We start from the raw sequence: 14,768 nt of genomic DNA on the forward strand, positions 1-14,768 counted from the left end.
AAAAACAAATAGATATTAACACAGAACCTGCCACAAATCAAACAGTTCGTGGTAACGAACTGTAGTAAGGAGCGACCCGGCTCAATAGTAAACGAAACTATAAAAAACGGAATTTTGATGATAAAATATACATCAAAAGAATCAGATTTTCATGCTGATTTTAAATATATAAGTTTCATCAAATTTAGTCTTTGTCATCAAAAGTTACGAGCCTGAAAAAATTTGCCTTATTTTAGAAAATAGGGGAAAACACCCCCTATAAGTCACAGAATCTTAACTAAAATCACACCATCGCATTCGGCATATCAGAGAACCCTATAGCGAAATTTTCAAGCTTCTATCTACAAAAATGTGGAATTTCTGTATTTTTTGCCAGAAGACAAATCACGGGTGCGTGTTTATTTGTTTGTTTTTGTTTTTTTTTCCAGGGGTCATCGTATCGACCAAGTGGTCCTAGAATGCCGCAAGAGGGCTCATTCTAACGGAAATGAAAAGTCCTAGTGCCCTTTTTAAGTGACCAAACAAATTGGAGGGCACCTAGGCCCCCCCCACGCTCATTTTTTCTCCAAAGTCAACAGATCAAAATTTTGAGATAGCCATTTTGTTCAGCATAGTCGAAAACCATAATAACTATGTCTTGGGAATGACTTACTCCCCCAGAGTCCCTGGGGGAGGGGCTGCAAGTTACAAACTTCGACCAGTATTTACATATAATAATGGTTATTTGGAAGTGTACAGTCGTTTTCAGGGGATTTTTTTTGGTTTTGGAGCTGGGGTTGAGGGGAGGGGGCTATGTCGGAGGACCTTTCCTTGGAGATATATGTCATGGGGGAACAGAAATTCAATGAAAAGGGCGCAGGATTTTCTAAAATTACTAAAAAAAAAAAACAATGAAAAAAAAAACATGGAAATTTTTTTCAATTGAAAGTAAAGAGTAGCATTGAAACTTAAAACGGGCAGAGATTATTACGCATATGAGGGGTTCTAAAAATACTTTAGCATAAAGAGGGAGGTATTTAGGAGGAGATAAATACCTCGCTCTTTATGCTATAGTATTTTTAGTAATTTCAACTATTTATTCTACGGCCTTTCTGATTCAGGGGTCATTCTTAAAGAATTAGGACAAAATTTACGATTTAGTGTAAAGAACGAGGTATTAACGAGGGTACAAACCCCCTTATATGCATAATAAAAATTAATGAATATAAAAGTTTGTTACGTAAGTTAATTCTTAAGTTACGTATATTTTCTACTAATAAAAAAATTCGTTAAAAATTAAAATTTATAGTTGCCTTTTTATGTAACCGAAAAATTGCATGACAACTAGGCCTCCTTCCCCATCCCTTATTTCTCAAAATCGTGTGATCAAAACTAAGAGAAAGCCAATTAGCCAAAAAAGGAATTAACATGCAAATTTCATTTTAATAATTTATGTGTGGAGAGCCAAAATCAAACATGCATTAATTCAAAAACGTTCAGAAATTATATAAAAAAACTAGTTTTTAAACTGAAAGTAAGGAGCGACATTAAAACTTAAAACGAACGGAAATTACTCCGTATATGAAATGGGTTGTCCCCTCCGCAATTCCTCGCTCTTTACGCTAAAGTTTGACTCTTTGCCACAATTCTGCTTTTTAAAACAATTAAAAGCTTTAGCGTAAAGAGCGAGGGATTGCGGAGGGGACAACCCATTTCATATACGCAGTAATTTCTGTTCGTTTTAAGTTTTAATGTTGCTCCTTACTTTCAGCTAAATAAATTATTTTTTTTTTATTTAATTTCTGAACGTTTTTGAATTAATGAATGTTTGATTTTGGCTCTCCGCACATAAATTATTAAAATGAAATTTGTATATGAATTCTTTTTTTGGCTAAATGGCTTTCTCTTAGTTTTGATCAGACGATTTTGAGAAATAAGGGGTGGAAAAGGAGGTCTAGTTGCCCTCCAATTTTTCGGTTACTTAAAAAGGCAACTAGAACTTTTAATTTTTCACGAATGTTTTTATTAGTAAAAAATATACGTAACTTAAGAATTAACTTACATAACAAATTTTCATAATCTTATATTTTTGTTATGTATACGAGGGGGTTTGTACCCTCGTTAATACCTCGCTCTTTACACTAAATCGTAAGTTTTGTCCCAATTCTTTAAGAATGACCCCTGAATCAGAAAGGCCGTAGAATAAATAGTTGAAATTACTAAAAATACTTTAGCATAAAGAGCGAGGTATTTATCTCCTCCTAAATACCTCGCTCTTTATGCTAAAGCATTTTTAGAACCCCTCATATGCGTAATAATCTCTGTTCGTTTTAAGTTTCAATGCTACTCCTTCCTTTCATTTGAAAAAACGTTTTCATGTTTATTTTTCATTGTTTTCTTATAGTAATGCTAGAAAATCCTGCGCCCTTTTCATTGAATTTTTCTTCCCCCATGACAGATTCCTCCAAGGAAAGATCCTCCAACATAGCCCCCTCCCCTCAGCCCCACCCCCAAACAAAATAAAATCCCCCCTGAAAACGTCTGTACACTTCCCAATAACCATTACTATATGTAAACACTGGTCAAAGTTTATAACTTGCAGCCCCTCCCCCAGGGATTGTGGGGGAGTAAGTCATCCCCAAAGACATAGTTATTATGGTTTTCGACTATACTGAACAAAATGGCTATCTCAAAATTTTGATCCGTTGACTTTTGGAAAAAATGATCGCAGGGGGGGGCCTAGATGCCCTCCAATTTTTTTGGTCACTTAAAAAAGGGCACTAGAACTTTTCGTTTCCGTTAGAATGAGCCCTCTTGCGACATTCTGGGACCACTTGGTCGATACGATGACCCCTGGGAAAAAAATAAACAAAAACAAAAAACAAACAAACAAATAAACACGCACCCGTGATTTGTCTTCTGGCAAAAAATACAAAATTCCACATTTTTGTAGATAGGAGCTTGAAACTTCTACAGTAGGGTTCTCTGATAGGCTGAATCTGATGGTGTCGTCAAGATTCTACGACTTTTAGGGGGTGTTTCCCCCTATTTTCTTAAATAATGTAAATTGTATCAGGCTCGTAACTTTTGATGGGTAAGACTAAACTTGATGAAACTTATATATTTAAAATCAGCATTAAAATTCGATTCTTTTGGTGTAGCTATTGATATCAAAATTCAATTTTTTAGAGTTTTGGTTACTATTGAGCCGGGTCGCTCCTTACTACAGTTCGTTACCACGAACTGTTTGACTTCGCTGAGGTAAGGATACTGGGACTGTTTTAAAAAACTGTTCATTTCAGTTTTATTGGTTTTATCCTCTTGTAAGTTGTTTTTTCTTATTTGTATTGCTGAAGACGGCCCTTGGACATAGGGCCGAAATATTCATTCTAATTTGTTTCCCACTGTTAAAAAATTTCCTATTGTTCTTCTTGTTTTTGGTATTTCAGGTACTATTGGGCCTCAACTGTTTGGAAGGTTATGTTAGCCCTCCTTGGTCTGTTACCTCAGACCAAGTACTTATAGATGAATATTTCAAACCCCATTTTTGGGCAAACTAATAGTTTTTTTTTTAATTTAAATGGCCATTTAGCACCATTGCCTGAAAAATTTTCAATGGAAATTTCAAACTGACTAGAGCCAAGACTTTTTAGGCCTGTTCCTAAAAATAAAAGTTAAGTTCCCCTGGTTCCCATTTAGTTTCAACATGTTTTGAAAAAACCTTTATCCAAACCATTGAGCGCTCTTTTAGCCCATTTTTGGGGGCAAGCCATAAGTTATTTTTATCCTTTTAAAACTTTATATAAGCCCTAATTTATTTTCATCTTTTTTTGCATTGAGATCTCTTTGGTTCAAGAACCTTACAAATACAAATTTAAAGTCGATAAAATGCTTTTGAGCCTACTTTTTGTACCCCAATGTTAGGGTCCTGGGCCCCATACCAATTAGAGTTTTTGGAAATGGATGTAAATTACAAAACCTTTTTTGTGAATGGCTAAGAAACTTATAGATTGACGGGTCAAGCCAAACAAAATCAAAAGATTTTGGTCCATTTTCTCCTATTTTGTCCCTTTTTTTATCTTCGGGGAAACAAAACTTTGTTGATTTTTCTTGTGTAATTCGTTTCTCTGGCCCGATGTTGTAGACTTCGGTGTTGGCTATATATTGTTTTCAACTAATTGATGTTTTATTTTAAGCTTAAAGTTTTTCTTTTTTTTTGTTATTTTCGTTTCACCCTTTCGTCTACACCAGAAACGTCTTGCCAAATATAATGACAAAATACTGAGAATTTTCTTTTTCTTTTACTTTCATTGACCTAAAGCCCTATTCCCAGATTTTTTTTTCTGACGTAAAAGAAATTTATGTGATTTATAACATAGTATAATTTATGAGATTAGTACTGTTTCTTTTTTTACTTTTTATGTGGAGCTGGCTAAAAAGCCTGTCCTGGGCCAAGTTATGTGAGAATAGTTTTCATATTTTGTGTGTGCATATGACCAATTCATATAAACAGCTAGCTCTAAAATGTGGTTTTTATTTTAGGTCGCCATAAATGCCGTGAAGTGTGGCCGTCTCTTTTGGCCGAGAAGAGTTATAATTTACTTCTTATCGTTCTGTTCTTGGTGCTGCCACTCATTCTAATGGGCTTTGCCTACTCTCTGATAGTTTACCAGCTAAAATTGGCCATGAAACTTACAATCACTGAGCCAATCTGTGAAGCCGATATCAAAATTAGAGTAAATTCTTGTGAGAATTCGAGGAGCTTCTCAGAGAACAAAAACATGGAACATAAAATCTGTGCTAGAAATCTTACTCAAAGTAAGTTCTCATAGAATTTCTCTTATTTGAACTAAAAAATAAATACAAGCTCTACCGGGTGCAAGAAGGAATTGATTTGAAAATGTAAACGAACAGAAATCAGCTTATGCAAGATGTTAAACTCAAAAGTAGCAAAAATTAAAATAAGATGAAACCTAAGACGGAAAGAAAACGCGATGACTTGGATCTGTGTAGTATGTCTTTATTTAATCATGAAACTTGGAAAATAATTTTATAAAGAAGACCCGAGACGGTCAATGATTTTGATCAAAAGTATCCGTCAATCGATTGATGTGTGCTTCAATCAACCTTCAATCGACCCTTCAATCTCGACCAAAGCTAATTTCAAGCTTAATTTTAACTCACGGCCAGATTTATAGTTTCAGTTCAGAGTAGTCTTGGGCGATAATTTGGTCAAACGGTGTATTGATATTATTACTTTCGATATTTGATAATCGATATACCGATTTCGATATTTCTGATAAGTTTTTTGCTCAGATTAATTTTGGGGTTTGACAAAATTCATTAGCGAAATTTGCAATTAAAGAGTATTTTGCACCTTTTTTTCCAAAGTTTGAATAAAATAAAGACTTCCATTACATGAATGAACATTACAAAAACCCTGATTTGGAATTACTCAAGCTCGGGATAAAGGGAAACAAGCTACTGATTATTTTCGGTTATTCAAATCAGCAGTTTGTCAATATTATCCCCTGAGAATTGGTTCAGACTTTCAGTGATTAAATTAAAAATATAATTTTTTCAACTTAAAGAAAGGAGCAACATTAAAACTTAAAAGAACATAAATTTTTCCGTATATAAGGGGGATAAACCCTCCTGAATACCTCAATAAACAACAAAGAGAGATAAAACTCCACAAGAAACAAAAAAAAAATTTTTTTTTTCGCCTGTATCCAAACGTATCCTAAAAAAAAGATATTTCGCCTGTATCCAAACTAGGCGTCCTCAGCACAAGATAAAAAGAAAAAACACTAAAATAAAAATGAATAAAACCATCCCCAATAATAATAAATACAATTGTCGCTACTGATCCACATAGGGAAAAGAAGCTATTAGGTTACTTCAATTAGAACATCAAAGCAGGTGTGAGGTGTGAATACCTCACACTTTATGCCAAAACTTCTTTTTGTGTTTCAAAAATCTCCTGAGTAATTACACGTTTCTTGTGTTCCAGGAGTTGTTTTTAAATAATTGAGACAAAAAGTTAAAATTAGCGTAAAGAGTGAGGTATTGAGGAGGGGAATCCACCCTTATATACGGGATATTTTTCTGTTTGTTTTAAAAATAAAAATTTCTTTTGGTTGAAAAATTAGGTGTTTTTTTATTTAATTTTATGTTTTAATTTCTGTTTAATTTTATTTAATTTTGTTTTTCAAATGATACCAGAAAAATACACCTTATCTCTCCTTGGACAATCCCCTGAGGAAATTTTTCATTGAACAGTTTCCCCGGCGTAAGATTCCCCTTCCCCCAGACAATTCCATCCCTGCTGAAAATTCCCAATAACTTTTTTTGACAATTCCACCTGGAAAATTATTTTTATCCCATTTTCGTTTATAAAATCGACTTTTTCCTTTTAATTTTTGATCATTTTTCAAATCATATCGAAAATCCCCCTCCGTGAATATTTTTTCCTAGAAATTCTTTCCTCCAAATGTCTCAACGGAAGGTTTCTCCGAATCAAAATTTCCACATTGAGAATCTCCCCTGCGGAAAATCCCCCCCCCCATAACACCAAAATCAAACACCTTAGAAGATTTTACCTCGGCAATTTCACCGGAATATCTTTAAAATGAATTTCGCATAAGAATTCTGGTAAATTCCCCCGTCTACAGTTTCCCTTTGAAAGTTTATTCCTGAAAACTTCCCTCCTCATGGTAAATTCTCTCCTTGGAAAATTACCCCCTCCCCCGCAGCAAATTTCCCCCACAGAAAAATCAATCTCTCCCAAAAATGTCTTTATTTCTCAATAATAAATACTATATGAATGAATGAATGACTGTATTTGAAGCCATTTTTCAAGCCGTATACATACATATACAACAAACAAACTAAATCATTCAACACTCGACTTTCTAATAATAAGACCCTTCCGGACTAAATTTCCCTCTGCTACTATGTTTAAAAGTGTATGGGTGGTGGCGTGCAGACCAATCATTTGTTTTTAATATTGTAGCTGTAGAGTTTCTAATGAATTTGCCACTTCTAGGCCCCATACATCTCCTCCATAGTGGAGGATTGGCCTTATTTTTAAGTCGAACACGTTCTTGTGCATCTTTAAGTCACCTATTCCCGTCAAATTACTGTTCCTGAACACCGTTGCCATTGCTGCTTTTCCTCGATTTGCCATCTTCGAAATATGATTGCTCCATTTTCCGTTCCATGTTAGATGGAATCCTAAATATATTGCCTGAGACACAACCTTCACAGCTTCACCATTCAAATTAAAACTTTCTTCATCTTTATTTCCTGTTAATTGTCTACGGCGAAAAATCATCACCTCTGTCTTTTTTGTGTTAGTTTTCATTTTCTTTTCCTCTAAATATTCAGCTGTCAAATATAACAGAGTTTGCAGCTTCGAACTGGATCTGGCGAACAAGGTAATATCATCGGCAAATGATAGTAATGATAATACTTTATTTCCAAGCTGTACAACTGGCGCCCACCTTTTTTCAAGGTATTCGGCAAGATCATTTAGAAAAACAGCAAAAAGTTTCGGTAATAGGGTACTACCCTGTTTTACATCTTTTACATTTAAAAAAAAACTCTAGATATACCGTTTCCTGCTGTCTTTACTACATTTCCGGTCAAACAATACATCGAAAGAAGGACTCTTAAAAAGGTCGGCGGAATTCCTGTTTCTAAAAGCGTTCTAAACAGAATCATACGGTCAACATTGTCAAATGCTCTACTTAAATCAAGAAAAGCCACGTACAACTTTCCGTTTCCCTAGCAATACTTACTAATCAATGCATTTAGAACAGAAATTCGATCAGATGGTGAGTACCCTTTACAGAAACCGGCTTGCTCTTCCCTCAGAATTTGCCTCTCATACAGCCATAATTCCATCCTTTGATTTTGTCCAAAATTTTCCAAGGCAGTTTCCTAAGCTGATTGGTCGGTAATTCTCGCACAAACTTGCATGCACAAAAACGTGTTCGACTCAAAAATAAGGCCAATCTTCCACTATGGAGGAGACTTATGGGGCCTAGAAGTGGCGAATTCATTAGAAACTCTACAGCTACAATATTAAAAACGAATGCTTGGTCTGCACGCCACCACCCATACACTTTTCATCAAGGGAGATTTGGGACTTTTCTCGGTGAGAAAATATACACAGATCCAATTAATTAAGTTTTGGCTGAAAATACTGCAATGTCCCTCTTCAAGACTCATCAGAGCTGCGTATGGTGTATTACCTATCCGGGGACAAAAATCTTCACGGCCCTTTAATGTCAAAAAACTCCTGGACAGCACAGGTTTACCGTATGCATGGAATGGAGGAGATGGCTCAATCTCAGATCACAAAGTCTTTCTGTCAGAGATCCAAACAAGGCTGAAAGACTAAGAAATTCAGAAATGGTGGAACGACCTTAGCCAGTCGAAAAGCTTAAGTTCTTACTATAAAGTGAAAGAAAATTATGGTGAAGAGTTATATTTTAAATTAGGGATTCCAAAAGAAATTCCGAAGTCATGGATGCAGTCGCGAGTAAACTGTCTCCCTCTTTATAGTGTTTGGAAAATAACTAGTGGAGATAATTGTAAAAGTGAGAACTATAGAAATGTCCCAAGGTTTTGTTTTCACCAAAACCTAGTTTTAATTACCTAATACTGACACTTTCTTTTTTAAAAACAAATGAATTATGTCTGAAAAGTAATTGCTTGCCTTATTTGACTTATTTTTGACAAATAATGATATAAAGTGGAAGTTCAGCTAAAATCGCATGGCCGTTTTTTTTAATAAAGTCGGAGTAAAGTTGTTATAAATGAGTTTTAAGGGTGAAAGTCTTACCTCAAATCTCTGGTAACTGTTATTCTCTTCAAGTCTTAGCTTCGATTTTCATTTTCTTGAAAGAATTTCGTTTTTTCAATTATGTCTTAATTGTTTTATTATTTGCTTATTCCTGTTATTTGCCTTATATTTCTTAATTATTTTCTATTATATTATTATTCAATTTTTGTCTTCTCTGCCTCAAATTCAGAAGAATTAATTTTACAAAGAAAGTTTAATGAAATCCAGAACCAGACCTTTTCTTTTATTCTGCAGACCAGTCTATTCACTATTGCTGATTTTTGCTATTATTATCATTGTAAAGAAACTAAAAATTTAAATTCTACTAGTTTCTTATGTATCTTTTTTTCTCTTTTTCTTTTTTTCAGATACTGACTGTGCGTCTGCAACATCTATAACAAAAGAAATGAGATGTCTGGATCATATCAGATCCTGTCCGAGTTATTGCTGTCCAAAAAGTCAAAATCCTTTTTTAAATGCAAGGAACAGTCTATCTGAGTCTCCACCCACAAAAAAAAGCCAAGTAGAAAATAACTTCAGAGGTTCTGTCAGAAAATCGTATTCTGATAGAAATATAACTGCAAAGAAAAAGGTAACTGTTTCTTTGAACAAGAGTTGAGTGTTGGTCATTATTATAACTTCTTCAAAGAGCGTTCCATCCATTTTCCAACTGAAATACTTGATTGACCCTGAACATAAAATTTTCATGAAGAGCCTAAAAGCAACAGTTATTGCCCAAAGTTACACAACAGTTTTGTAGTGACTGTATGATAAATATGTTTTAAGAATTCAATTTGACTAAAGTCCTACAAAGCTTCAGCATATAGAGAACATTTTCTTTGCTTAATAACGCGTGCATCCTGGATAAATTTCCTCTATTTGATTCGCATATCAATATTAAATATAGACATTTTCTTTTGCATTATTCTTTGTTGCTAGCTTTATTGTGTTAAGCGATTTGGCAACTGAATAACTATACACCTCTGCTGTATAATTCTCCCTGTAAATGTTTTAGATCATAGGGATTGCGTCAGGGATTCTGATAGCTTTAAGATTCGGCATAGATATTAAAGAAGAATGCTACTTGGTGATATATGTCGAAGAATATTTCACCTACCTCGAGGCAGGGAAGTACAACATGTTTTTTCTTGTAGTGCTAATGTGTTGTAATGGTCAACATTTCCAGGAGTTCATGTAGCCAACGGAAATTTGTGGGTTTCGTAATTCTAAAGCTTTTTTATTACAAGCCAGAGACAAATATAATTTCGTGGAGATTTAAGTGTTTGATATTCTGCATGGATTCAAAATCAAAACAAGGAAAGTATATATTTCAGAAAAAGTGTTTTGTCACCAATACTGATGTTCAAGGGTTTTTGAAATTACATGCACGAGAGTATAATTTACATGTATAAATCCCAAGACTCAATACAGTTTGTCACGAGGTGGTTTCTAATTTCCAAGTTAATTCTTATAAAAAGATTTCTGAGCTTGTTGGTTACTAATCTAACACTACTTTTTCAAATTTTGAAATCCTATATCCCCAAAATCCTCACATGGTAAGTAGATTCTTCTCGGAAAATTTCCTTGGCTTGAACTTGCGCTTTTTGAAGGTAGGAATTTAATTTCGGATGCTGTTTTCGATAGTGAAGAAGACTTACAATTTTAGCCATACACAGTCAAAACATAAAAGATTTGTAAAGAAAAACCCAGAAATATTGTAGAAATTACGCGATTTCAGAGAGGTTGTGTAGGGTTGATTCCTAAGGATTTGCCTGCTCCCATCTCTTGTTCAAATACCGAGATTCGTAAAAATTCAAGAGATTTATGCTGAAATTTGCCATTTTCTTTCTGAATAGAATATAAACATAGTTGAATATTAGGAGGTTTCCGAGCGAGAAAATTCTCTTTTCTTGGTTTTTGACTGTGTTAAAAATATAATATTTACAAATACCTTACCTATATATTAATTACGATCCTTTTAATTCTATATTTTTTTGATTTTCTCTTGTCTGCACTTTCCTAAATTTATTCGTGCTAAATAAATGACTCAGCCCCCACAACATATTTGAAGGACGATATGTTTAGAGATTTAGAGTAGTATTATAAATTACTCAGGTATTCTCTCAAACATTTTCTTTTGAAAGATGAACAGGGTATACAATAAACTACAGAGATTTTCTCACCGTACCAAGGCCCTGTTTGTTCTAGAAATTATGGTTGTAGCCGTACCTGAAACCTAGTAAAGAGCAAAGCTCAGCCAAATAGTAAAAGAAAAGAAAATATGTATTTCAAAGATACTATTTAGTGTTAGCATTAAAGATTGACGCCGAGTCAAAAATGTTAATTATTATATTAATACTACCTTACAAATATATAAAAAAAAATATATCTTGCATTGAGAAAAAGAGATCGAATCATCTTGAAAAAAAATGGTGACCACAACCAGACTCCCCCCGCCCCATAGCAGCCAAAAATCAAAAATCAAACTAAGTCCTAACTCAGCCAAAAACCAAGGCATGTCCGGACCCAGTATAAAGGTTCAGGCTGTGGAAAATTAGCAAAAACTGACACAAGTATTTGCAGGGCTACTGTCCCCTCATGTGGAGTTTCTTGTCTGAGCAATGCTTTCGTACAGTTCAAATTAAGAGTAAAGGTCAAACTACATTTAGCGCAACAGGAGAGCATCGGAATTTAAACATTACATATCGCTTTTATAGCAAAGCCAAAGATTTGTAAGTATAGACTACATAGCTGCACTTGAAGTTTGTATAAAAACCAAAATAGCTTAGGAATGTGCAAAGTTAAAAAACACAAAAAGTAATGAATGAATAGTAAAACCCAATTTATTTGTTTTCTGCAAATTCTAGAACCCAGTTAAAAAAGCAAACTAGAAACCACTCTAGATTCAAAAAAAAATTTTAAAGAAATAAATCTTCTAAATCAATCAAAATCTAAGAAAAATCTAAGAATCAAAATCTGTCATAGCCTGGTCGAATCAATATAAGTCTGTTTAATTCATATAGAAGTTACACGAGAAAAGATCATTGTATAGGCAAAAAATAATAATATACAGGTTCACCATATATAGTTTGATGTACTGTATCTTTTATTTAGAAGAATGGTTAATTTATAGCTCCTAGCCTTATGATAATAATGTTTTAGGTGATAATAATGCTTTGCGCCATAGTCATAGAGTTTTTCGTCTGTTGGATGCCACTATCTGTTATAAACACATGGGTGGTATTTGATGCTAATGGCTTATACCAAAAGTTAAGCCCGACTTGGATTTCACTGATACAGCTGTTAGCTTACTTGTCGTCATGTTGTAACCCAGTTACGTATGGTTTTTTGAATCTCCAGTTCCGCACAGGATTTCTAAATGTGTTCGGATGTCAAAGCAATAGAAAGGACCCAAGGAACATCCCTCTACATCCACCAGTTTTTATTGCATCGCCCAGTGGGAAAAGAATAAACAAGAAAAAGTCATTATTTCGTAAGTGTTTTTAACAAATTGTATTAATTAATAATTTAAATACATTATAAGATCACACTGGCTATACATCACCTGTGAAACAAAGAAGAGAAAATATAATGAATGAAAGAAAAAAAACAAGAAAAAACGAGGGTAGTGTCAGTCAGTAATAGCATGAAGAGAGAATAAGCAAATATTTCGACAAGGACCTCCACCAAGTCGTCCTCAGTGCAAAAAAAAAAATAATAAAAAATAAAAAATAAAAATAAAACAGTCTAGCCTTTTGAAATAGAATTCACAAGAGATAAATAGACACTCAAACTTCTCTCTCGTGAAGTCTTCTGCAAAAGGTTAGGTTGTTTTTGTTGTTGTTTTTTTGACACTGAGGTGAAGGTTCTTGTCGAAATATTTCCTTATTTTCTCTTCGTGTTGTTCCACTGGCTGACACTACCCTTGTTTTCCCCTGCTTTTTTTCATTTATTATATTTTCTCAGTAGTGGGACCATAAGGCTTTTTAAAGATGTCCATAGCTGCTATTGTATTATTCCTTAATGGTTTAAGATCACGAAGAAATTTACCGTCAATTCTCTCAAGACACAGGTGTTATAAATTTTTCACAAGATGCAGGTGTTTGATACATTTTAGGGAATCTTTTCTTCAAGAAAACATTCTTTGGTTGTTTCAAAAACCACGAGGGATAGGAAAATCCTTCCCGCTTCCTTCCCTCGTCTGTTGAGACTAGCAAGCTTTACCATTCTTGCTTACAAATCATCCTTTAGGATAAATTAAATAAAAAACAAGTTTTTTCAACTGAAGATAAAGAGCGACATTAAATCTTAAAATGATCAGAAATTATTACGTTTATGAGGGGGCTCTCCCCCTCGTTAATTTCTCACTCTTTACGCTAAAGGTTTCTAGTACTTTTATAAGAGCTATTTATTCTAATTAAACCCTTTGTGATTCAGGGTCATTCTTAAAGAATTGGAACGAAATGTGAACTTTAGCGTAAAGAGCGAAGTATTGACGAGGGGGTGAACCCCCTCATATACCTAAAAAAGATACGAATATAGAAGTTCGTTACATATATGATACGAAGTTATTACTTATATTAGGGAGTTGCGCCCCTAGTCAATACCTCGCTCTTTACGCTAAAGCTCGAATTTTGTTCCAAAGCTTTAAGAATGACCCCTAGTCACAAAGGCTGTTTAATTAAAATAAACAGCTCTTTTGAAAATATTTAAAAAAAACCTTTAGCGTAAAGAGCGAGGTTCTGACTAGGGGGACAAACCCCCTCATATACGTAATAACTTCATATCATATGCCTAACGAACTTTTATATTCGCATATTTTTATTACGTATAAGAGGGGGTTCTCCCCATTGTCAATACCTCGCTCTTCACCCTAAATTTGAATTTTGTTTTACTTCTTTAAAAATGACCGCTGAATCACAAAGGGTTTAATCAGAATAAATAGCTCTTATCTTACAAAAAAGAACTTTTTCTAAAAGAGCAAGGTATTGACGAGGGGGCGAACCCCCTCATTTACATAATAATTTCTGTTCGTTTGAAGTTTCATTGTTGCTCCTTGCTTTCAGTTGAAAAATGATTTTTTTTAAGTTCAGAGCATCTTTTAAATAATGCTGGGAAATCCGTCGCCCCCTTCAATTAAAATTTCCTCCTCCCACGAAAGATTCTTCCATGGAAAGATCCTCCCACGTAACCTTCCTCCTCCCGAGCCTCTCCCCCCATCAGAAGAAATCTCTCCTGAAAACGTCTGTATACTTCCAAATAACCAATACAATATATCAATGATGGCCAGAGTTCACAACTTACAGCCCTTCTCCCAGGAACTGTAGGGGACTAAGTTACCTTCAAAGACATAGTTCTTAGATTTTTCGACTATACTGAACAAATTGGCTATCTCATAATTTTGATCAGGTTACTTTGGAATAAAATGAACGTAGGAGAGGCCCTAGTTAACCTCCGTTTTTTTGGCCACTTAAAAATGACACCAAGACTTTTAATTTCAGTTCGAAGGAGCCCTCTCGTGATATTCTAGGACTACTGGGTGATTAAGATCACCCCTGGGAAAAAAACAACAAAAAGACAAAAGTAATAGAAAACAAGAGCTAAGAGCTCATATGCCACTTGTGACGAGGTCGGAAGGGCCAAAAGCCAAGAGCTCATATGGCATGAGCTCTAGCCAAATTCTAAGAATCAATATATTGATGTAAAAGGAAAATCAGAGACTTAATGCTGGTTGGGATTTAAAATAAGAGCTCTAAGACACAAAGTACTTCTAAATATCAAAATTCATTAAAATCCGATCACCCACTCGTAAGTTGAAATTACCTCATTTCTTCTAATTTTTCCTCTCCTTTCAACCCTCCCCAGATGGTCGAATCGGGGAAAACACCTTTATCAAGTCAATTTGTGCGCGTCCTTGACACGCCTACCAATTTTCATC

At 34.5% G+C, this 14,768-nt stretch overlaps 1 protein-coding gene and 1 long non-coding RNA gene across 3 annotated transcripts in view; one reads left to right on the plus strand and one right to left on the minus strand.

Moving 5' to 3' along the window:
• Nucleotides 1-14,768, plus strand: part of LOC136041083 (cholecystokinin receptor type A-like) — a 131,825-nt gene that overhangs the window by 64,803 nt on the left and 52,254 nt on the right. Inside the window, exons 5-7 of one of the 2 annotated variants that reach the window (XM_065725639.1) lie at nt 4,522-4,797; nt 9,199-9,422; nt 11,993-12,323. In XM_065725639.1, coding sequence (XP_065581711.1) covers nt 4,522-4,797; nt 9,199-9,422; nt 11,993-12,323 — 831 coding nt within the window. The remainder of the gene's footprint in view (nt 1-4,521; nt 4,798-9,198; nt 9,423-11,992; nt 12,324-14,768) is intronic. The other variant, XM_065725644.1, reaches the window with a different exon arrangement.
• LOC136041125 (uncharacterized) overlaps nt 1-14,768 on the minus strand; it is a 106,891-nt gene that overhangs the window by 35,458 nt on the left and 56,665 nt on the right. The gene's annotated exons all lie outside the window — the stretch shown is intronic.

The sequence above is a fragment of the Artemia franciscana genome, chromosome 2 (genome assembly GCF_032884065.1).
Source record: "Artemia franciscana chromosome 2, ASM3288406v1, whole genome shotgun sequence".
NCBI classification, from domain to species: domain Eukaryota; kingdom Metazoa; phylum Arthropoda; class Branchiopoda; order Anostraca; family Artemiidae; genus Artemia; species Artemia franciscana.